Genomic DNA, 24,915 nt, shown 5'->3' on the forward strand with positions numbered 1-24,915 from the left:
TTGTTTATAACAGCAGGAGGTATGGCTGCACATGTCTATCATATTTTAAAGAGCCATTGGTGATAAGATGATCAAAAGAATGCAGACTGCTTGCAACAACTTGAGTCCAACAAGCTGTGTATATCCAGCACAACTAATGGATTATTCTACTTTTCTCTCATTTGAAATATACAGACATTTCCAATAAGACGGTCAGGTACGAGCACATTCTGCAGAATATATACAGTGGCTGTGCAGTGTTGTTGAGTGGATAATTAACCTATAAGGGTACCAGAAGCATCCTATAAATGATGAGTATTCCTCTATCTTTGATGAATCATTAGCAGTGAATTTGCAAGAGGCTTTGTGGAAAGTCCCCACCGATTTTCACAAGGCAGTAACACTCATTTCCTATTAATTTGTTAGTAGGTAGAGGTAGGCACCTGGAAACTGCCCACTCTGTAATGACTCATACTAAAGCAATCACATGCGTTAGGCATTTCATTTTGATTAGGGTAAAGATCATCTCCATCAATGCATGGAGAGCGCTGCATTATTTAGCATTCATCAAACATTCACAGCATGAAATAAAGTAGTTTTTCAAGTGGGGATTGAGACAAACCCACAACTGATCTAGACTTCCCAGCTGCCGTAAGGCAACTCAACATCTACAAAATGGACCCTCTGGACTGCAAAATGCAGAGTCTTGCCACTTGCATTAAAGAGGATGCTCTCCTGATTGCTGGCCACACTGAGCCTATGTATACATATGGGTTCCTTGCCGGGAGGGCTAACGGTGCCCGTACACGCTAGCCAAATCACTGTAATATTTCCTGTGGAGTTGTGATCTCATTAGTACATAGCTATCGTTGTACCACATTCCTTTGGACTTCCTCCTGCTGCGATGAAGACGTGGAAAGCTTTAGGCGAGTTCAGTCACATATTAAGAAAGGATTCATTACAAATGTTCGGGTTTCTCCTTAACAGCATGGAGGGCCTTTGTGTTTTTTACTAGGTTTTTGGTCTTTAATGGTGAACTCCCATCTTCTTCTTGAATACGATGTCCTCCAGGGCCTTCAAACACCTCCAGAGTGAACATGCTCTCTTGACCGCACTTCCAAAATCTGCCAGCGTAGGGAGAAATTATAAGCAAAGCCAAGCTATGATTACCCTATGTCACCAGCCAATCCACTAAATGAACCTTTGAAAATGTTGTTATCGTTCTTGTCTACCCTCTGACCCTACTTTTGTCTTCACTCCTGAGAAGGACTGCAAATAATGCCCTGTGACATTTACATGCAATCGCCGAACAAGAGCTGTTTCATATGTGTTAGATTCAACCTTCACGATTAAGGGCATGAATAACTGGAAAATAAAGGTCTGTTTCTTTACCAGATCTCAGCTGTTCATTAGGTGGAGGAGCTGAAATCTGTGATAAGAATCAGAAGGCAGAGCCAAACTGATAAGTGTTGTAATCCTGTTGATGGAAAAAGAAAAAGAAAACCAGCTGGGATTTTTCACGCTTTGTTTCTTTAATTAAGTCTAGACTATATGTGTTGTACAGCTTGGAAATTCTGGAAATATTTACCAAATTGCATTCTGATTATGATGTCAATAATCAAATTAAAAGGATGAGCAGAGGATGGATTTAGGAAAGAAAAGAAATATCTGATTTGCAGATCCACGTTTCTTAACAGAACATCCCTGAACTTCAAAGACAGAAATGTTCTTTCTTCCCAGTTTGTAAAATTTATCCTATCCAGCACTTCTGGTTCCCATGAAACTAGAATTCTACATCACTAACACCAGAGAAGTAGTGTGGCTGAGAATATTTCACTTCTTGCCCTCTTGGCTTGCCATTTAAAAAATAGAATACCCGTTTCAGCCTTCAAAGGGATGTCTTCAGCAAATCTCAAATAGTATAAGAAAAAAGGAACTACAGAGTTTATGATCTCTAGTCTGAGGTTTTAGTCCTCACAGATTGTACAAAATTTCAATCTATTCCTATACAGTTTCTTTTAAAAGCCTATCTTTAATAAAATAACTGCGGCTTCAAACCTATAATGACTTATGTATGTGTCTAACTTTAGGTTAGAAGAGAATTTCAGATGAGTATCTGTGTACCCTAAATATAGTAAACTACTTGCAGGATCAGAGTTTTCTGTTGGTACTTGCTATAACAAAGACAAAATAGCAATGGACAAAGAGCAAGCCAAAAAAAACTGTGGAGGCATGGAGTAACACATAATGTTAATCAGATATGCAGACATCATTCTTCTCTCTTCTTCGTTAGCTGCGGTACTTAAAACAATGCCTCATCTAATCACGAGTCAAATTTTGGAGGATGTGTCTGTAGGGTACGATCTGTCATCAAAGTTGACAGTGACATTTACTGGGTTTTCCAAGAAAAAGCTTTTAAGAGCGAGTAAGCGACTGGATCCTCTGGATTCATACCAGAGGTGCATGTTTTGACTGCTATTTGACTAGCCAACAAATGAGCTGTTTAATTAACGGGTGGACTAAATAGTTTAGAATATACAATTATATTCCAAATGCAGACTTAAAAACCGCTCTCTTCGATGGCTTCTTTATTTTTTTCAGTCCAGGCATACTTATTTAGTTGATCAGTCAAAAAATGTTAAAGTCTAAAGTGAGCGTGCCATTATCTGCTATTTTCCATTGAACTGGAAAATATCTCTCTCTAAGAATGTATTTATTTTTTAATCTTGTAACATAACAAAAATTATTGATTCATGTGCATTCCAACCTTTCTATTGGCAGACTTGTATTTCTCTCACTGTTACTGGTAGCAAAATTACTTACTATGCTTAAATGTGATCCTGACTCTGCAGAGTTTACAGTCCTGTCCACAGGATATCTGTGATTTGCAGTGGCAACACAAGTCTAAGATTTTGCAGGAATAAATTCTGCTAAGAAAAGTAGATGTCGTACATAGCCACAGTGGTGCAATGAGATTACAGGGGATACTTTTTGGAGGGGTTTAAAGAAAAGGGATAGATCATAGAAATGCAGTGAAAGCTGTAACAAAACAAAAGGTAGCAATGCACTCTGAAAGAATAATGACCAAAAAAAAAGACATATATTGAATTTCTTAATTTTGGTATTTGTTTACGGTCTGACACTGATTCACTCTGATAGCATTCCCCAGAAGGCGGCAAATTCTACTTTTTCATTCATATCTCGCAAGATAGCAACGTTCAAATCAGTATTTTTTGGCTATTAGCATACACATTTCCTTACTTCTGTAGGTCCTAATGAGTGGCCAAATTCCAAACCACTGAGCTGGATACACTGAAAACGTAACTACCTGCAGATGCTGTCATTTAAGCATTTATTTAGGTGCACATTAGGTATTCCTAAAAATGTAATAAAAGAAAATTCCACTTATTGACGGCCTAATTTCAGAGACCGTAACCAGCTCAAGGTGTTCCCGGAGCACAGGCTATGGTGAGGATCCCGTTGCAGCCCGGCTGCTAAAGGCTAAAGAATTCCAGATGTGCTGGGGCAGAGGAGGAGGACGGGGAGAGTATGACTCCAGGCACAGAGGAGGGTGTTCATTCGGCAGGAAAGAGCCCTGGATTTTGGCCTTCGTTCTTGGGATTATATTTTAATCAAAGGTTGTTGAATGTAAAATACAGAAGAGAGGAGCAGAGCCTGGTGCCCAGGCTTGGAAACTCGGCTGCCGAGGGACGTACGCAAGTAGACAAAGCCGTTGGCTGAGATGGACACCATCGGGCCATCTCCTGAGAAGATGATGACGCACCATGGCGATGACTATCACCCAGCGTGGTGAGTGGAGTTCCACCCTGCTGGAGGTTCAGAAAGGACTTCCCAGAACAGCGAGAGATGGAGCAAGAGACACGCGCGTCCCGCTGAACACGCAATGCCAAAACACTCCTCGGCGACCTCCTCCATGACTGCCCGCATCCCTCATCCAGACGGGCTGGTGAAACCTGTTAGACAGCACGCTCTCACTGCGCCGCTCTCCTCGGGCTTGCTTACAACTCTTCTCAGCTTTGTTTATGCGCTGGAGTTGAGAGTTTTAAATTTCACGTGTGTGGGGACCGTCGTGTCAGCAAGCGGCTCTTGGGCCACACGGCTTCGCTCCCCGGAGCACGGTGCATCCTTTCCTGAATTAGAGAGCATGTTCTTGGAGACAAAGATCTCATCAGCCTGTTTACAAAGCGCTCCACAAACCATATCAGGAGATCTAGCAGAAGTTATTACTTCACCCTACAAGCCTTGCCTCGCATACGGCCGAGCCCTAGGTGACGGTGATATTAATAGCAGTGCAATACCACGTTTAAAGTGTCTGCTCAGCATTTAGAAGGAGATTCGGATTAGGGACCTCAAGGATTCCCCGTGACAGGGACAGCTGAGATATATACTGTTTCCCAAGAGGCAGGAGAGAGACGGGTGGCTCTCACGTTCTCCCTGTCACCACTGCAAATACTTCATCCAACTGATCTCGCCATGGCAAAGTGACACCCTTTTGGTCCCATGGGAGATCACCCTCTTATCCCCTTAAAAATCACCGTTGGCATCACTGAAAAACTGGCACCCCTCCCGTTATACGCCAGGTTCATTGCAAGTCAGGGAACAACAGTGAAGTGCTCTCTGCTGTGTTTGTGTTCAATCCCGTGGCAAGACGTGGTCCCCCAGCCAAGAGAACGGGTAACTGCACCTCGTGGCAAGACGGGAGTCCAGGAGTGCGTGGAAGGTACACCAGCACTTTTGCTTTTTTAAAATAATAAAAATGAGGCTATTTTAATTTTGAAAACAAAGCCAAAGGAAAGGAAAAAAAACCCCAACCCCAAAACATTTTGGTGCCATGAATTCCATGGCATCAATGTGAAGATAAAAGAAGAGATGCAGAAGGAAGATAAAGAGATTAGAGTACCAGAATTATTACAAATATTGCCGGTAGCAGTGCCTGTTCCCAAGGCTGCCTGCCATTTCTCAGTGATAAGATCCAGGTTTTCAGGTTTGGTTTGTTGGGGTTTTTTGTGCTGGAAAGCTCCTAGCTATTTTTTGCTTTAGACTCCAAGATATTCATGCAGATGGGTTCAGCCATTTCTATGAATGAGGCTATAGAAAACTATAAACAAAGTTGGTTTGTTGAGAAAAGAGAAAAGCTGGGGTTGTTTAAGTTTTGCCACACTGGCCAAGAGCGTGCCCTTTGATACACCTATGAAAATCCAGCCAAATTTAGCCAAATTATAAGTCTCTGAAAAACTACGGCTTGCATATAATCAGTGAGTCTTTGCTAGAGCCTGGCAGCTCCAAGGGTGGAAGCATACTGTAAAAAGCCAGTGATTCTCATAACTAAGGTAGCAGTATATATTTTTCATGTAGTCTGTAAGAAGTTTGATGCTGAATATATTGAGAGGTCCAATTCTGTACTCTTTGACACCCAAGATGCATCATGTCAATAGCTGTTCTAGCCTTGTGGAGGTTCCTATGGGTCTAATCTGGCATCTGCTGCTGAGACAAATGTGCGCTTACCCCAATGCAAGGTACTGCGGCTGCAAGATGATATTGAAATTGAAAACGAGTTTAAAAAAAATAAAAGAGAAGGCATCTGATGCTATTTTTAGAAACATTTTTCAGATTATCTGAAAATTATAGAAAAAGTGCAAGTAACGCAGTGTTTTGATTTTAGCAATAATCTCACAAATTGTATCTTCCTAATCATGTTTGCTCTTTCCGTTAGCTGTGTGTAGCTAAAATATAACACAGAAACGTGAATTAGAAATTCATGTCCTTTGTTTCACAGCATGGGCATGTCCTTTTATCCATAAGCATGAAAAACCCTTAATAATTCATATGGTGTTGATTCAGGAGAGAACCATGGGTATTCAAAGAATTCCTTAAACATGTTTCAGATGCAGTTTGCCTCTCATTCACAATTGGTCAGGATTACCACCCGGTGAACCATGTCACTCCTTAACGGAGTTCGCCCCTGAACTGGGTGCCGTGCTGCTAAATGAGGTTATCCCAGGTACCATATAGGCAAAGGAGACTTGCTGAAGGCACCAGGTTGCTGGAGTAAGGAAAGCTCATCAGCCTAGAGCGAGGATGAGCCTACAGGACCATGATTTCGGGAAGAGGTTCCAGCACACTTGCCTGCTGCCCAGAATCAGTCCGTACGGGAAAGTGCAGCATTACCTTGGTAATGCTCAGGTGTGGTACGGCAAGAACAGGACGAATGCTCCGACATCTACTGTGGCCGGTGAACCATTAACATCCGAACAGGCTGGTTCTCTTACAGGTAATTATGTGATTATATAAAGGTCGTGACTTGTAAATTGCCATGGCCTGCTGGACAACTGGTTACAAAAAAAGCCATGCCATCCGCTTTTATGGTTATATGAATCTCCAGCTGTTTGACTGCAGCTTTCCTACACTGTCTAGTCATCGCTCTCTCTTCTACACTGTGGTAAGTTGTGTCTATTATTCTTCCTATATCATGAACGTCTGTTGTAACGTCATGCCCCCAGAGTGGTTTCGTTTCAGGAGAAGCGGGATGTGCTGAGACACCCTTGTGCCCAGACCCCAAATAACTCTTTCTAGCAAAGGGTGAGAAAATGCCGGAGTACCAGAAGGCTCTGCAGGGAGGAGTTTCTGGCTTTGTCTCCCATTTTGTCTCTCTGGGGCCAGCAGGAGCAGCAAACGAAGATCCTCGGGCCCTTCTGTCGCCTTCCAGTGCCCATCCTGCGGCCGTCTCTCTTCCCCGTGGCAGGGATGCCTCTGCCTCTCCCCCTCTTTAGGACTTGCTTAAAATTTCAGCCCTGCAATGATGATAATTTGAAGCCTATGAGTTTGTTTTCTTCCTTACATCATCTTTTAATTAGAATTTAGTATAAAATTAGCTGACCTGAAAGGAGATGACACCAATAATGCTGTGATATAGCTGTGCTGCTAGCATCGGGCTTTTTCAGTGCTGAGCTGTACAGCTGGGCACAATGCTCACTTTGAAATCCCACACCACACACGTGATGGCTTTCATTAAAAATATTATCTGGCGATGATGGTGCTATGGAAAGAACGCTCTCATAGGCACATTTACAGACCCGGGCTGGGGAGGGAGGAGACCAAGGCATTTTTTCCATTTTCATTACTGGTTGTAATCTATAGGGGAATGACTGATTAAGTGGGCAGATGTTGCACTGACTATGAGATAAACTTGGAGTTTAGAGTCTTACAGGCCCTACTATGTGATACCTGCAAAAATGGGCACATATAAGGAATACGGACGTAAGAACAGGTTTACACAAATGCTCTCCCAATCAGGAATTAATGAAGAATGTTCAAGGAGCAGTTATTTCCCACATATAACACAGTTTGTCACCCGCATACAAGGAAACAAAGTTTAGAGAAGCAGTTTCCAGACGCATTAATCAATTGTTATTTGAAATATTCCGTGCTAAATCAAAGAATAAGAGATGCTACCCTTGGCTTAAACCTAACTCATCAGTATGTTCAACACGTAACTCTCAAGAGTGAGCAAAGATCAAACTTAATGAGAAAGTAAGAACTGTAGCCAAAACTAACAGAGTTGTAACTTCCAGAGAAACCATTTAAGAATATAATGAGAGGGATGGGAAACTAAACATGAAAATCAACGTGGGGAAATTAAGCCCTTCAGACTTAGCCTGTGTACTTCAGCTTACTGATGACCACAATCAAAATGAAGGCAAACAGAAAAGGAGTCAGATGAGAAAGTCAAACCAAAGCACATAAACTGGGAGACACAAGAGGAAGACTGCAGCAAAGCGAAAAGTAGTAGCCTCGTGCAAACTTCCGTTTTCTCTATTTTTAATCTGGATTTATACCAAAAGATTAAATTTAGTCTTTCCTGTGAGGTTAGAAATGAGAGCCACAAAGAGTTTCTCAGTTCCTTTCTTAGTGAGTGACTGAGTATCACTGTGCCTTTACGGGGGTTACCGCGTGCACGGCTTGCACACAACCAGTTAGCGAAAGGGCTACGAACTGGGAGAGAGGATCGGGCAGAAAGTATGAGGCTGCCAAACAATTACTCTGTCTGCCTTATAATTTTTTGGACCCTATGTTGTATTGCTTGCAGGTATGAAGATTAGTATCATAAAAGAAGTGCCCCTTTCAAGGAGATTTTCCAAAGGTCGGACCATGCTTTTTCAACATGCGGTGCTCCTGATTTGCTAGGAATAAATTAAATATTTATCTGTGAATGAACTTCAGAAGAGATATCAATAATGTCATGATCTCTACAGAGGGATATACGCAATTAGTAAACCATGTTGAATCATACGCTACAGAAATAGTACTTTTCTTTGGTGCCGTCACACGTACCAGCTACGCTGGAGTCGTCTCGCTTGTTCTGTTTCCCAGCGTTGCCATATACTGACCTATTCGGCATCTGCGTACGCTGCTGTCAGAGCATGTTTACTCCCACCATGGTGCTGGGATTTATATCTGACATATGTTCCTCTTCTTCCCATACTCCATCGCTTGAATTCCAGATTCATTCTTCTCTTGCTCTCTAAAAAAAAGGGACATATTTATAGTGTGGCCTCATTTTTGCAAATCTTAATGGCTGCATTATTTATGCCCGAAGGCTGTTAGCACAGCAGAGATGTCATCTCCTCTCTTCTTTGCATCTTACTGGTCCTTCCCCTCTCCAGCCTGCAGCGCGTGTACGCTCCACAACCCTACAGCACCACGGAAGGGCAATCCTCCTCTTCTCCAAGGCTTATTCCAAAGCCAAAGGAGACAGATTTAATCCACAGCTGTGTCAGCCTGACCATCTAAGTGTGGGAAAGACCAGCCTGGTTTGAGAGGGCGATAAACATCAAGTTGTCTGAATTGGCAGTTTTGACTGATGTCCTGTGACTCCAAAGATCATAGAATCTGAATTTTGGGGGTTTTTTTTAGATATCCTATTCTTTTTTTCCCCAGGGCATTTTGGAGGGAGTCGTTTCCTATTTTTCTTTAAATATTTTGACATGTGAAAGTGAGCGTGTATACAACCAATTTAGAAATGACAAGACTGGTGGTTACCTCAGTTGCAATTCTGCATCGGGTCTGCTTTCCACATCACGGACCAGCTCCTCTGAAAATAGGGGAGGCAACGAGGCTGCGGGGTGGAAGGAAGGGTTGCTAACTGCTGCTGGAAGCTGGCTAGCTCGTCTGGGGAGGCAGCCGTGTAGGCACGAAGCATATGGGAACTCCAGGAGGAGTCCGGGTTTGCCTCGAGGGCTTTAGAGTAAATGAGTTTAGGTTGTACACGAAAATGTTAAACCTGTTCTGTCGGTTCCCTTGCCATGAGCAGGATCCCGGGGCTTTGGAACCAGAAGGACAATTGCTTCATTCATTTCCTGAGGTTAGTTTAAAAAAAAAAAAAAAAAAAAAAAGACTATTTGTAGCATTAACCTTGGGATTTCATGATCGGGTGCATGAATTGGACGACTTGGATAGCTGGAAATTCAGTGGTGTTGCTCATGCAGCTAGCTACTGACTTAGCTCCAGCTGTGACCTTGATTTGATAATTTTTTACGTAAGAAAGTTTACAGAGATGGAGTTTTCGTTTCAAACATGCAGCTAAGGACAGAAATGAAATAAAAAAACCTGGGTAGTTTAGCCAAGATATTTGAAAACCACTCGGCTTTTCACTATAATTTAAAACCTTTGCGTCCTACACTAGTGAATCTAATAAAAAAAACCATAAAATGTAATACGAAAATGACTAGTGCTAAGAGCGAATTTGGCTCAGTTTTGCTTCTCTCTCTCGTGGGCCCAAGGAAAATACTCCAACAGAAGACCAAGAGCTTCAGCACGATGGAAGGAAAATTCCTTGTCTTTCAGGTAGCAAATGCTACTTCAGCGACGGAAATACAAGATACCTGTTATGGCAGCTTTGAGAGGTGTCGTTTTGGTTTAGATTGCTTTTGTTAAACCAGAAGTCTTCGTCATGAAAACTGGAAAAAAAAAAAAAAGTTAGACCCATAAATCACCTAAATGAACAAAAGCCAAGGATAAACTGATACAACTTTTGCATAGTAAGAATTAAATTTCATTTATTAAAACCAAATGAAGGAGAGTTTTGCTGACGTCCCTTACAAGAACAGCGGCAGGTAAAACCTGACCCCGAGAGATGCCAGCGGAGGCTGCCTGGCCGCAGACCTCTCCCGCAGGAGAAGGGGTTTGGGTCTGACCCAGCTCCCACTCTTGACAAAATGGGATGGGGAATCGCTCCTGGCACCCAGTGCCTGGGAGGAGTCAAAAAATCAACTGCTAAAGCCGATAGAAACCACATTTCAAGAAAACATTATGTGATTATAGTAAATACTATGTCGCTATATTAATTCTTGGATGAATTGTTAACTTGTGGAATTTACTGCTAGGGGACACAAGTGACTCAGGTAGGACTCTTAAAAAAATTAACTAGTGAAGCGGATATTGAAGCCATCTAGTCACTACAAGTTGGAGTTCTTTAAAAATCCTATACATTTGCAGGGTGTTGACATAAAGTGCTAATTAATGAAGAGAAAATCGAGAGGGTATGTATTTTGTACATGCCTAGTATTTGGCTTTTTGGGCTCGCTGCTTGCTGGGCAGGAACCACAGCCGGGTGCAAAATAAAAGGACTCCCGCTTTCACTTGGCGAATTTTATTCCCCTGTACGTGTTTTCCTAATAAACCCCCTGTGCACGCAACGCTTCCGGCGCATTCCTAACGAGGCGCGCGAGGAGGAGGGAAGGCATAAGGTGTGAGGAAGACGAGGGATTGAGGAAGATGCCGCTACGTATCGGGGGGTGCAGGGGTTGGCGTGCGTTTCCAGGGCCGAGGCGGGTTATGAGCAGAGGTTATGGAAAGGGATTTCTCTGCATCGCCCCAAAAGTGGCTTTGTCCCTAACCCAGCGCTTCGTCCCGCCAAGGGGACGTTTCTCCCGGGGGGGGTCTCAGCGCGCGATGTTCTCCGTGCCGCTCTTGCCGGGAGGACAGCTGTCGGTTGCGCGCCATCGAGAGGGTTAGGCTTCGCGGGCGTTCCTTTCATTTATTTAATTTTCCACCCCCGTGGCACGACAGACATTTTCTCAAGGCTCGTTGCTTGGCGGGAGGGATGACTTTTGCCAGAGGAGACAGCCACTGCGATTTAGAAGAAAAGGTTTAAAAAAGGGGGGTGAAATTAGAAGAAAGGAAAGAGGTTCAAAAAAGGGGGTGAAAAAAGTTTTAAAGGAAGTTAAAGGTCAAAAAAAACAATAAAGGGGACGAAGAAAGCCTGCTGATTTTTCCGACAACACCCGCGCTTCCCGCTGCCGCAGTCCCGTCCCGCGGCAGCCCCCGGTCGGCGGGCCACCGGTGTGTGTGTGTTTTTGTGGTGTGTGTGTGTGTGGGGGGAGAAGGCCCGACCCGGTTTACCGGCCGCCTCCCCTTTCCCCCCGCCGCGACTGCGATCCCGTCCCCGCCGCTCCCTGCTCCTCCCCTCCGCAGTTTGCGTCCGCTCCGCCGCTGGCGTCCAGCTCCGCAGTTTGCGTCTCCCCGCAGCCGCCGCTCTCCAGTCCGTCAGTCCGTCCGTCAGTCAGTCAGTCAGGCGGCGGCGGGGGCCGCGCCGTTCCACTGTCCCTCAGAGCCGGGCGCGGGGCGCAGCGCCCGCCCAAACCGCCGCCGTCCCCCCCCCCGCCCTGTATGGCGGCCACCCCCGCAGCCTTAACCGGCCCCCGGGGCTCGGGGGAAGGCGGTGCGGGAGTCGCGGGGGGGGGTGGATGGGTGGAAGTTGACCTGAGGCGGTGCCCGCGGTTCTCCGGCCGCGGCGGCAGCATGGCGCGGGGCGGCGGGAGGCGGGAGGCCGCCGTTGGCTCCCGGGGCCGCCGCCAGCGGGGTCGGGGAACGTTCGGCCTCCTCTGCCTGGCGTTGGTCTGCGGGTTGAGCGCCGCCGAGGCGGAGTTCTCCATCCTGGACGAGGCGCAAGTTTTGGCCACCCAGATGAGGAAACTCGCCACCGAGGAGCTGGGGGTCGTCACCATGCAGGTACGGCCCGGCCCGGCCCCGCGCCTCGCCTGGTTTTCCCTCCTTCCCTCCCTTCTCCACACGCTCTTCCCGATTCCTGTTTCGCCCTTTCTTTCTTCATTCCTTCCCCCCCCCCCCCCTCTTCCCCGGTTCTTTTCTTCTACGCAAACTTTCCCTCCCCCTTGCGCGGGCCGCCCGGTTCCCCCGGCCCCGCTCGCCTCAGCCCCGGGCGGGCGGGCTGAGGCGCGGGAGGAGGCTTGGGGGGGGGGGGGGGGGGCACGGCCGGACTCCTGTTTTGTGTGTAATTTACACAACAGAAACGAGCAGAAAACGACTCCGTCCCCTCCCTCCCCGTCCCCGAAGGCCGTATTTTTTTTGGTTTTTTTTTGCAGAGGGGTCCGAGCCCGGCCTGGTGGGGGTTTTGCGGCTCGGTGCTAACCTGCCTTCCCGCCCGAGCATCCCTCTGCCTGCTGGCAGGGAGCTGTAATGAGTCGAGTCCTGCCCGAAAACGCTCGGATCCCGGGTAAAGAAATGCTTTCCGGCCCGAGCGTGCGTTGGGACAAGTTTATTCAGATGCTGTAATTCGTTGCGGGTGAAGGTGGTGGTGGTGGTGAGGAGTTATTTGCATCTCGGCCTTAGAGGCTGCCTCTTAATGGGGCGTCGTGCGGAGGGGACTGGTCGGACTGGGAGGGTGTGCTGGTACCTGGTATCGGCGACGGACCCTCCCTCGGGGGGGGTGAAAAAGTGAAATCGGATCCCAAGCGGCTTTCAGGGGAAGGTATGGTCAGTAGCAAATGCAGTTTTAAAAGCCTCCCAAATTGAAAAGGAGACACTTTCATAGGATCAGCAGGGGTCTCTACCCAAATGGCCTTTTATCTTCTCTAAACTGGCTTCATTCTCTCACCTCTGAAACATCATTGTGTTGGCCGGCCTCCTAGGGCTGCGTTTTGTCCGGGAAAACACTGAGCTGTCTCTTGTCCTTGATGCTAAGAAGACATGGATTTAAATGACTTCACTTAACAAGGTAGATTATGGATGTACTGAATTCAAGGAAGTCACTTTTTTTCCTGTGCTGTGCATACGCATGTATGTATTTCCCCTGAAAAGATACGAGCATAATCCTGTAAATGGTGGAGTCTCTGGTTAATGCTTCAAATGAAGTCACTGTAATTGTATTGCTAAATCTGTTTCTGGTGTTAAAAAAAAAAAAAGTCTAATGCGATCATCTCAACACGCATTGTCTTTAAAAAAGCAACTTGTAAAAATATACGTGGTTACCTTGCTGTGATACACCAGCTAACCGTAGGATGAGCCAGGTTTTCTTTCCAAGAATTGCACTGATGATACGAACTCGGGAACAATCTGGATGCCGGCGCACGGGGATGCAAATAATGTCGAAACTGTGTTTACTATTAGTTGAATATTTGAGGCCCCAAAGTAATTTAATGCGGTGAAACTGGTAGTTAAACCCTTTTCATACTGAGCTCTATTTTTATATGCTTAATATTTTGGCTGTCTTAACTCCCATCAAGCTAATGCGCAGCCTGTCCTTTGCTCTCCCCTGTAACATTATTACAGCTGTTCAAGATTAAAAACCGGTGGGAACAAACCTCCCCTGATTTTAGAAGCTTCTTTGCTGACCTCCTACAGTAGAACAAAAAATGTTATGACATGTGTCACTGCAGCCCGTGCTTCTCAGTCGGTTTTAGGGTAGAAATTTCCTAAGCCTGCTCAGGCGGGGCCGGGTGTAGCTGGCGCAGAATTACCCTTTTCTCCGCTTGTGCAGGGCTGTTGGCGAGCTGCGGCGGGTTGCCTGTGCCGGAGGACCATAGGCACAGCGGCGATGCTCGGGGTGAAGCAAACAGGTGCCGTGGCAGGGCTGCGCCCGGGCAGAAGGGAGGGGTGGGGGATTTTGGAAGAAAAGCGAGAGTGCTTTTGGCCTTTAACTGGGTATAAATCCAGGATTGTCGTCCTGGGCTTGGAGGGCGACGTGGAGGCAGGCCCCGAATCAGGACCCAGTGAGAGGAAGTTGCGGTAGCGAGAGGAAGGATTGATATCCACCCATTTGTGAGTGGCGGTTTTATTCGGTTTCATGAATTGTAGAGGAGGAAGCGGCAGGATTTCAGGCTTCCGTTGCATGCTCTCTTCGTGCTTCGGTGCTTGCCAGTTGTGGCTCCCACGTCTGCACATCCTGGTAATAGGCAGGAGGTGGTGTCACCAGCTGCTGGAGCGGGAGAGGGCTTCGGAGGAAGGATAGGTCTGAGCTGGAGGTGGGGAGGAAGCATCCAATGAGTGAAGGAGCAGGTGGAAATGCTTAAATAGAGTGAAGGTGAGAGGTTGGTTTGGGTGTGTTTTGAGTCTGGAAAAAGAGGAAATTGTAGACAGAGCCTCCATAAATGCAGGAAAGGAGGATGAGGTGGAGCCTCCAGAGCAGACACCAGCGGAGCAATTGGAAGAGGTAAGAGGAGAACCACAAGATTTCTGAGCCTTAAATGCCTGTGGAAGGGGGCAGGGTGTAACGAATATGGAAGTTGTGAGATAGAAAATAGATTTCTGCTGGAGCAGCCATCAGTGCTATAAACAAGATTATCCATCTCCCCCTCACAGTATCTACTTCCTGCAATACGTTCTTCTCCTACCAGTGTTCCATGTAATTAGACCAACAGCAAAAAGGACTTAGTGTTTTTAATCAAATCACATTGTTTTGCATTGTTGAGAGGAATGAGGTGCATGTACGTCTGCATCGTAACATAGGCTGGAGCTACAGGAAGAATGAGGATGAGAGAGATTTCTGATGCCAGCATCAATCTGACAATTGTTTTTGGCACTCACACCACTGCTTTCTATTTATAGACACTTGCGTGAGTGCAGTATCTGACCATTACCTTCAAGTAATGCTTTGTTTTCGCACCCCTGTAAGTGCTCTGATTTCATATATAAATTTATTCCTTGAACGGTACTGCATACCTGCAGCTGAGGATAATGTAATGTAGGTAACAACTCGTGAGATGCATCATTGGACAGCAGTTTTAACAGTTTCTTATTTAAGTTTCAAATTAGAATAGACACATTTGTATCATACGAAACATTCACTTAGTGAGAACACATGTTGGGCGCTGCAGTGCAGAAGGATGTGTGGGTTCCTGGGTGTGTGTGTGTGTGTGTGTTACCGTGTTGGGTGTTATTTCTCCAGGAGTGGTTAAATATAGAAAGTTCATCGATTGTCTGACTTCCTCTATTGCTGTGATTAATTATTGTTCCTGCTCCACTTGACAGTTCTACCAAAACCACAGTTAATGACATTGCTGTATCTTAATATCGCGTGTATTTCCTTTTATGCGTTGGGGTATGGGGTAGTGTGTACGTGCGCGTGCTTGCGCATTTTTTTGCCCTCAGCGATAGAGGTGATCTGTTTACAGTTCTCCCCAAAGTTCGTCAATGCTTCTTCCAAATTAACCAGAAACAGCCGCACTGCGATCTCTTACTCTTCCCTCTCCTTCCCGCGGGACGGAGGGTGCTGTGCTGTGACAGCGGTGGGAGGAGAAGCCGCTGGTTCGTGGGGGGTGCCGTGCCTGCAGCCGGGTGCAGGTACTGTACCTACAGTCACCCGTAACCATTACCTTCTTTTTTTGTTAGCTAGAGCGCGTGTTGACAGCGTCTGTATGGTTACAGGGAGCAGCTTTTGGCAGCAGGCTGCATCCTTGGAAGACGACGTGCAATCACATCTCCGCTTGCCAGCCTGAGCAGCCGTTTTATTTGTCATTACTCAGTAGACTACATCTTAAATAGTCCAATGTCGTAATTCGCAGAGGGCTGGAGCTTGGTGAATGAGCAGCTCGCGTGACAGTCCTGTAATATATTCTCCTGGGCAGAGCTGACACTCAGTGGTAATTAAAAGCTAAGCGCCCCTTTATACTAAAATTATAACTAAATTGGTGGTTGTGGCATGACCTGGTCTGCTGGTGGAGTTTCACCATCCCTGTTACCTGGCTCGTCTGATCCTGGCTTCTCTGACCTGGTGGAAATTACAGAGTAGGTCGTTGGTTGAAACAACTGAAATTCTTTGGTTGGGAGGTGGAGGCAGGAAAAGGATACGTTAGAACTTTTGTGGGCATTTTGTTTGGTTTTGGCAAGGTTTAACCCTCCAAATCTGCATGGGGCATCCAAGGTGAGGACTATTTTTTGATGGTGTGGGGCAAGGTGATGTTTCCACCTCCAAAATAGGGATGTGATACTTGCAGTGAGAGTTGAAAGGATTAAGCAATGCTTTGAAGATGAAAAGCATTGTTAAGTGCTTCTATAACTTTCAAAATGCATGTTGATGTTTCTAGCCAGATAGTAACAAAAGTTACAGGCCCAGAGGGCCTTGAATATTTTTGAAGGCAGCTCTGCCATCTTAATCCTTTACACTTACTCTGTGAAGGAAGCACAGCCCTTTCTTATTGTCTGTTACTGATCTTGGAGGTTGGAAGAAAAAAAGCATGTTTTGAAGCTGAAAAGAGCAGTTTTGCTGGTAATTTTTTTCCTGTTTTTTTTTTTATTCCCCCCTTTTTTATTAATACTTGCTCAGGTGATGTAGTGATGTGTAAAATAACAAACAGCATAGTACAAGCTTCTCCAGCTTGATTGGCAAGCGTATTATTTATTTATTTTACTAATAACTTGTCTGGCCATATGTTTTTCAAGAAGAACAGATTGCGTGCAGACCAGAATGACACAGAGATGGGGAGATGTCCAGGGGTTTATATGGGGAGGATGCCCTGACACCACTGTTCTGAAAAATCCATGTTCTTTGAAGATTTCTGGGTGATGGCAAAGAGTTGCAGTCACCAGAACTGTCCATTTATTTAATCTCTTTGAAAATGAACACTGAATACGGTATTTTTTTTTCTAATGGGATGGTCTTCTGGCTAATGACAGTGGATTTATGACTTAGAAGAAAGAAATCCCATACTGAGCTGCACCGCAGACCAGTTGAAATGCCAGAACTGTGGTTCTCCATCTCTGCAATCAGGGATTTCACACATTTCCCCGCTTCTTTCTATGGGTATTGACAAATAAATCTGTCAGTGACTGTGAGGTACTTGGGCAGCAAGTGACGTAAAGCACCACAAGTCCTCCAGCACTGGGTCTGAAATCCGGACCTCTGTGGACCCTCAACCAAATGACAGCACGGAAAACTGCTTCCCTTTTTTCCCCTTTTACTTTCAGGCTGTTTCCAGGTGAAGCTGAAATACAATAGAAAAATGTAAGTAAGGAAGGCTGATAAATGTTTGATTATATATATATATATATTATTTTTTTTAAATTATTATTTGGCAGCAGCGCGTACTTTAGTAATAATTACAGAGTAGAAACCAGCGGAATAAAACCTCATCTGTTTTACATGATATTGTCTTGGTTTGAATCCAGCTACAGCAGCCTTTTTCAAGGCTCTCTGAAAGCCTAAGACAGCAGCAGTTTTTCATCCTGTTCCACACGGATTCTTTTTTTTCCGGCATGAAACATTTCAAAAAGATAGAGAGAGGTCCTGGTGGAAGGGCAGTGAAAATGGCTGCGCGTAGGAGACCGGCTCTGAATTTTTAATTAGGCTTTGAGTTGTTTCTTCAAAGTGTCGGGACATCGTTAGTGATGTAAGTCTTGTTGCATGAGCGAAGACTGACATTTCACTTCAAATGGGGAGAAGGCAGCTGTCCTGGGCAGATAAAAGTTGCCGAGTGTGGTGCAGCAAGGTGGGTTGGTAGATAATTAGCTGTCCCCTGCACTGCTGCGACGAAGGATCCTGCCAGTCGTGGTGGGGACCGGAGGGGTTATTAGCGGCAAGAAATCCAAGTACGCTGTGAAGCGATTGGGAATCTCTCAGCTGTGGCAGGGCTGATAACACATATGTTAAGAAGGCGCAAAAGTAAATACAGCATGTGTCAGCCCACTTTTTTCTTGGCTTAATTCAGCAGAGGAGGAACGGTTAGTGGCTGACAATCTGAACATAGCAGAGAAGCTGCTGTGCTGCTGGTAGCTTGGCCAGGCACGGGTGAGAGAAAAAATCTAATGCTTATTGTCAAATAACATTGAGTGGTTCACGTTCTTTCAGGCAGAAAGGCAAGATATGTTTGAGAATAGAAGGAAATGTGAAGTATTAGAAGATTTTCTGTGTGTGTGTGTGTGTGTTTACCAGTTATTCTTTTATGTCCGTGGATAAAAGGAAGTATTAAGTATTAACAGATTTTTTTTTGTTTGACAATTACTGTTTTGTGTTCATCAATTATTGGTGAAAAAATGGCAAAGAAATGATTGGAACCTTGTCAGTTCAATACCCTCATGTGTGGAAATGCCCAGCAATAAGAAGGTACCCCAAATTTCTGTATTTCCCATCAGGGCCCCCATAGTTTGAACTGCTCAAGGCTGCGACACAGAGCTACCCCGGTGCGAGCCTGGCTCCCTGTGAAGCCTCGTAGTGGCGATGCTTCATGGATCAGAGCTTACGGGGATTTTGCTGGGGACTTCAGTAAGGGTTGGGCAGTGTCCCAGGAATGATTTATTTGTATGTAGTTGAATAAGAAAATACTAACTTCTGGTTTTTGGGTTTTTTTTTTTCTTTTTTGCTGTACATGGATAGCACAGCTTAAAAATTGAAATTTAAGTAACTTCTTTGATGTATCAACCTTTGTTTTGTATGTCAAAGATTCTGCCGAGGTTTTCACTAATAGCTATACTACCTCTTCTTGTATCATAGGCTTAATGCTGAATAAAGTGTAAAATTATAAAGTACGGAGGGACTGCATTCTGCAGTTATTGTTCTCCTGTAGTTTATTGTTGCTCAGTAACATACAGTTTTAATGAAATCTGAATGGATATCCCTGTGCTCTCTTCCCATGGAAAACAGAGCTTAATAACATTGAAACTTACCCAGTGTCTGTTGTGAAAACATGCCTTTTCTAACATAAAATGGAGTGCATGCTAAGTCATTGCTTGAATCTTGCATTATGTGTGTATTTCCGCGGTACAGATTTCCATACAGATATTGTATGTCTAATTTAGCAGAGAAAATCTGAATTGACTTGTGAAATAATCATAGTGCTACAAGTCAATAATACTCATTTCCAATCCCATGAAAAGTTTTAATCGAGTCGCTTTTATCAACTGCCTGTAAGGTCTCTGTAGAGTCTCCCAAGTGATTTTGCTTAAGTATATTTGCACAATTGCAATCATTAGTAAAAACAAACTATTACGTTTCCCTTTACCAGCTTCGCAGCCAGAAGCAGCTGATAAACCCAACTTTTCACTAGTGCTGTTTCCCTTTGAGTGCATGGTTTTGCTCAGCTCTTGACTATGTGATTTGAAGCTGCAACTGCTCTACTAGTAGAGCAGAAAAGCCCTAACACCTTTTTGAGAAAAGCTGCAATTTTACTTCCAGCATTTCTGCGGAGCTCTCTAGCCAGTGCTCTCTCTCTGGTTTTGGCCATCTTTTGCACATACTCCTGCGCTACAGTAGGAATTTTTGGCTATATTTATGATCGCCACAGGTGGGAATGAGGCCAGAGAAAAAGGCTTTAAAATAGACACATCTGGAAGTTGCCATAAAGGTTTCTAGAAGCTGGAACGCCTTAAGCAGAATTTCTTTTGCGCTTGCCCCAATAGGGTTATGAGAGTATTTCTGTGCCATTTTTTGTGGATTTCAGACCAGATTGTGTCTGAAGGTGAGTTCAGCTTGACAGTGATGATATGATGGTACCACACCAAAGGGCTGGGTGCTCTCATGACCTCCCTGTCTCTGGTTCAGTCCCTGCTTCTCTTGCTTTCTGCAAAGGAAGTATTTGAAATATTTCCTCTTAGGCTGTACTTTCACCTCAGAAGTAATATCAAACAAAATCTGGGGAGGTGTTTGTGGTGATGGGGCGGAGAAGAGAAGGGACAGACCCCCAAAAATAGTTATAGTGGGAGCCTGTTTGCCTGGAGCAAGTCCAGGCTCTGAGCCAAGGTTGGAGAGGGCTCACCAGCCCTTGGGAAGGTTGTGTGGAGAGCCAGGAGGGCTCTTTGCCTTTTATTTGTTGGAAAATAAAGGAACCCTGGATTGTGTGGGTCAGGAGCATAAGATTTTATCAGAGCAGACTTTTCTTTTGTGTGAGGGTAGCATTTGATACAAAAATGAATGGCAAATCAGCAAAATATCTTGGTTTTAACCAAATAAGCGCCAATCTTCACCAGCTTTTTCCCAGAAGCTGTGTTAGCACAAGAAAGATCAGCTGTGTGATCCCTGCATGCTTGTGATCATCTCCTCTTCTTCCCCCTTACCACGTGATGGCGGATGGGTGTGAAAACTGGTCGAATGGTGCTACCGCTGCAGGCAGAGAGGTGTTCAGCACCATCCAGATGACGGCGTGGCCAGCGGTGACAGCAGAGCTGTTCCTGGCCAGGGACCATTCCACATCTGCTGCGTATCAGGCAGGTTGCGTGCTACGGCGTGTAATGGTTCAGCTTGCTGGTGCATCATCCCAAACCTGGCTGCTGCTTTGGGAACAGGAGAAAGCCCAAGTCCTTTGCAGAGACTGGTTGTGTTTGACCTGCTCTAGTACTATTTTGCCTCAAAACAGCAAGGAAGAGAAAAACAAGTTGTGTGTTGCTTTTCTGGCTGAAGTAGATGCTGAGATGTTGTATGTGTTGGCAAGCACCAGGTGAGGAACGCTTTTTGGGAATGCTCTACAACAGCTGCCTTGGTATGGCTACAGAGGCATGCACTTTGTGGGAGCAAAATTAAGTTTGCCTGAAGTGTTTTCTTTCAGTGCTAGCCTATCCATTGCAAATCAACACATGGGCAAGTGCTGATGGAAGATTGGTACAGAAGAAGGTTGTTTTCAGGACATTTTTATTGTTTTGTTCATGGTCAGTGAACTAGCACGTTATTTTCCCTTGTTTTTTCCGATACAGAAGTCATACGGCGTTTCTGACTTTCGATTTTGGAGACCTAAATGCCATTTGGAGGAAAAGAAAGAAGCAGGATCTCTCACCATTGTGAGGAGTGTAAAATGGAGGAGGAAAGGTCACTTCAACTCAGTGGATCCTAAATTGCAGTTCAGTATTTTGTTAGCAGTGGAGGCTGAAGTGGGTGCATGGTCTGCAGGTTCAGCTTCCAGTTGACAACAGCCGGCACAGTCAAGCCCTCGTGGGCTGGTGTATTCAAGACAGGCCAAATCAACGTGTTAGAGACAGAATTTTTGTGTTGTATGAAAGGTGTATAAAGGATAAAATAAAAGGATTTTTAATTTGAGGATAATATATTTAGCAATTTTAACAATGAAAGGCTATTTTATTTAAAGACGCTACGACTGTGGTGTAGGTAGTTAGACTTCCTTGGGCATATTGTTTGCCCAAAGAATCATGTGTAATGTGAATTTCTTAGTTGTCTTCCATTTATTTTGCCAGTGGCTATCCAGGACTGCCAGGTGCTGTGGGATTTATTCCCTTGGTCTGGCTTGGTGGAGTTCAGCTTCAGAAAACAATTTACAAGGCAAACTGCACTTTCTGGTGCAGGCGGGAAGACAGGGATAAGCACTGAGGATGGCTAGTTTGTCACATTACCCGGCAGTGTCAGGCATCTGTTTTTAAACTGTAAATTTCAAAGTCTTTGATCTGTTAGATTAAAATGAGACAATGTTATTCCTGGATACACAGTCTCTTGTGGCTTGCTTGTAGGAAGTCATGATTAAGAAAAAAAAAAAAAAATTGTAAAAAAGTTAGTATTCAAATACATTGCAGGAGGATGATGAAAATTGCAAACTTTTCAAACTTTTTTAGCTTTAGATTAGCTTCAGCGGTGTTGAGGTCGCAAGTATAAAGCTAACATCAATTAAGTAGCCTACCTTCTCTTGTGAGTTACTTATCAGTAGTGTAATTTGGGAAAAAATGAAGTCTATTTTTAATTTTTTATTTTTGACTGAAATGAAACTATCATTTTAAATTATAATATTCTGGCTCTTCCTTTTGAATTCTGCTGCTCTTGTATTTTATGTAGCCCTAGATGGTTTCGATAGCTGCTCTGAGGGATATGCTTGATGGTCTTGAAATTATTAAAATCAGTTAGCTGAAGATCCGGCTGTTCTTGGCGGAGGTACCTGTGCTGTGCTGAGCTTGCTGCTGGGACTGTGGGACTATTCCAAAAGTTGTATTTGGTTTTTAATGTTTTAGATAGTGACGTACTGATGATACTGTATTTCCATTAAAACTACTGGATGCAAGCCAAAATTAAAATAACACCAACCTAGCCATAATAGTAGATAACTAGCTTAATAGAAATGTCTAGTCATTTATTTCTGTTTGGTAAGAAATTGAATCTAATGAATTTTAAAATAACTGATTCACCATGGTGTCACATAAATATAATTTTACCTCCCCCTTCATATTTATGTATTTATTCAGTAAGTTGTTGACTGTAAGTCTAGAAATATATTCAAAAAAATACATTCTGGTAATTGCAGCCTCAGACTTTCAAATGCCACTTTTTCATATGTGTCCAAGAATAGAAAGGCAGTCTCCAAAAATAAATGAAACCCAATGTACATCACCATGGTTTTCAGTGTTTGAAATGGAGGATTTCTCTTTGAGGACCAGAGGTGCAGCAGCTATTTTGAGAAGGGATGGGAAGAGTTGGAGTCAGGATGAAATGAATGCAGACCTGCTATGTGAAGGCTTGTTTGAAAAGTAAGACCTGCTGAGTGTGCTCTCTGCTTCAAGTGTGTCGTCTGGATGATTTATTAGAATCCAAAAATTCATGCTAAAGGGGAAGAGGAAAAACAAGCAGCTAGAAAGGGATAATACAGTCATTATAAATGTTAGTAGAGAAGTGCATTGTTTTGCGATTCTTTGGAAATGTAATGAAAACTGTTGACTCCTATGAGCCAGGTTAGGTGAGAGCTGCTTTGCTAGATGTGCGTATAGTGTAGGTCAGGCTTACTCCAGGCTCTTACCTGTTTTTTTATTAATCCACATCTTGGTGCAGCTTTGATACAGAAAAATGTTCTTGTGTATTCGAGGCCTTTGACCCCAAACCTCGACCCATCGGGAAGCGTAGGGGGTTCCCGTGAAGTTGTACTTCAGGCTCTCTTGTGCAGACCGAAGGTGCAGCAGAGCTGGGTTTCTGCTGCCTTCCAGCATTGCTCCACCATTTCCTGAGCTCTAGTTTGCTTGTTTTGTGTCATTTTTGCCATTCCCCGTCTCCTTGCTTTCCAGTACCACCAGCGTGCTGCAAGCAATTTCCCTGCCCATCGGCATCGGACGAGCACTTAGCCCTCCTCCGTGTGACTTGTGTGGGGCTGAGGAGGTCGGTTTGCAGCCCAGGTATGGCAGATGGACACGACTCTCCGATCAGCACAAGAAATAACACGATTATAACAGATCCCCTGAAATTCTGTGCTTGATGGAAGGTATCCCTGAGGGACTGGCAGAGAGCTGGATGGATCCCTAGGGCTGCAAATGCATAGACCTGAAGATCTGCAGAGCACTGTCTGCATGACAAAACCCAGCAGTTCTGCAACCATCCGCTCTTCCTCTGCGTCCACGAGGAGCTGGACTGGGTTTTTGCCACTGCTGCTAGGAGATGACATTTCATTTTAATACTAAAAACTGATTCACAGCCTTTTTGGGATTCTTGCTCAGAAATAAGGTTAGAGCCAGCGTTAGCACTGAGCCCTAAGTCTGATTGCCTGCATGTCCAAAAATATATTTAAAATATTAAAACCTTGCTATAGCAAGTCTGTGGGCTGGCAGTGTGGCTAGCTGCAGATCCTGCAAAGGCCAGTTGTGAAGCTGGCGTACAGCCATACCCACGCTGGTGAAGATTGTCCACTTGTAGCCTTGCTTTGATACAGAAAGAAAAAAGATTCTTTTTTTTTTTGCCTTCCAGTAGGCAGAAAATAACTTTCTTTCTCACATGGCTGGCAGGAATTTATATCTACCTGACTTAGTTATTCAAAATCTTGGGAGATGCTGAGCCCCTGTGGGCAAAGGAAAGGGAGGAAAAAAATGTAGGAAGGGGTATAATGGAGAAAGTGGATAAAGTGGTTGTTTACTGCTTTGGTTTTGATGAGAGCAGGAGCAGATGCTCAGGAATGGCAGCTCACCAGTTCATCCTGACACCACGATGAAAGAGCAGGATTTGATAATTATTTTTTTTTTTTAACTTTCCTGTTGCCAACCCACCAGAGCAGAGATGTTGCTGTCCTCTGAGCATCATGTTTGGTGCAGGTATGCTGTCAGGGCTTGAATTATCCTTTCAGTTTTACGCCTGAACAGTGCCAAAGGCAGAGTGGTCATCGTCTGAGGTGCCTACGTGTCACCAAATAAAGAAATGAAAGCATTAAAACATAGAAAGCACACCTTTGGCTGTCGTTGTGGGTACCAGACCTATTTGAGTATTACTGCAGAGGAGTTGTGAAGCATTCCCAGCTACTCATTTTAAACCCCAGTTTTCTAGTAATAGACTTAAAAATCTTATTGTGTGGTTGAGTTAGTGACTGAGTCTTCACTTTATAATCTCTTTATAAAAATGTATGCACATTAACAGGACTTATTTAATAGACACACTGCCTAGATGAAAGGGTGCTTTGTGGAAGGAGGCTTTTGTGCGTTTCTGGATCTCTCAGCAATTCCTGCGGAGCTTCCCAAGTCTGGCTGACACCGAGCGGCAGAGGAAAAGACCTTCTCGCTTTCAGCTTGAATGGAGAATAATGGGGAGCGAGATGGGAGTGGGGGAGGGAACCCCGCTCCGCGACGCGGGGGCGATTGGTATGGGCACTCACCAGCCGAGCATTTAACACATTTAGTTCTTCCTACCCCCAGCTGGGGCTTTGCATTTGCAATGAGCTCGGTGCTACCCTGGCAGTACAAGTGGGTCTGCGTCAACAATAGCGGCTTCCCAGCCCGGTGAAATTGAGA

General features: G+C 44.7%; 1 protein-coding gene and 1 long non-coding RNA gene across 3 annotated transcripts in view; one reads left to right on the top strand and one right to left on the bottom strand.

Moving 5' to 3' along the window:
• Window positions 1-5,833: 5,833 nt before the first annotated feature.
• On the bottom strand, window positions 5,834-11,357 carry LOC142035296 (uncharacterized). Of its 2 annotated transcripts, none has more exons than XR_012651856.1 (3): window positions 9,882-11,357; window positions 8,332-8,521; window positions 5,834-6,791 (listed from the first exon to the last, which is right to left on the bottom strand). It is a non-coding gene; the product is annotated as an uncharacterized LOC142035296 (long non-coding RNA). The 2 variants fall into 2 exon arrangements; XR_012651857.1 differs by having other exon boundaries at window positions 8,388-8,521; window positions 9,882-11,296.
• Window positions 11,358-11,529: 172 nt separating this feature from the next.
• The window catches only part of CACHD1 (cache domain containing 1), a 111,735-nt gene continuing 98,349 nt past the window's right edge, over window positions 11,530-24,915 (top strand). The window contains exon 1 of the mRNA XM_075037292.1: window positions 11,530-12,009. Coding sequence (XP_074893393.1) covers window positions 11,668-12,009 — 342 coding nt within the window. The 5' untranslated portion in view covers window positions 11,530-11,667. The remainder of the gene's footprint in view (window positions 12,010-24,915) is intronic.

This window comes from Buteo buteo, chromosome 10 (assembly GCF_964188355.1).
Source record: "Buteo buteo chromosome 10, bButBut1.hap1.1, whole genome shotgun sequence".
NCBI classification, from domain to species: domain Eukaryota; kingdom Metazoa; phylum Chordata; class Aves; order Accipitriformes; family Accipitridae; genus Buteo; species Buteo buteo.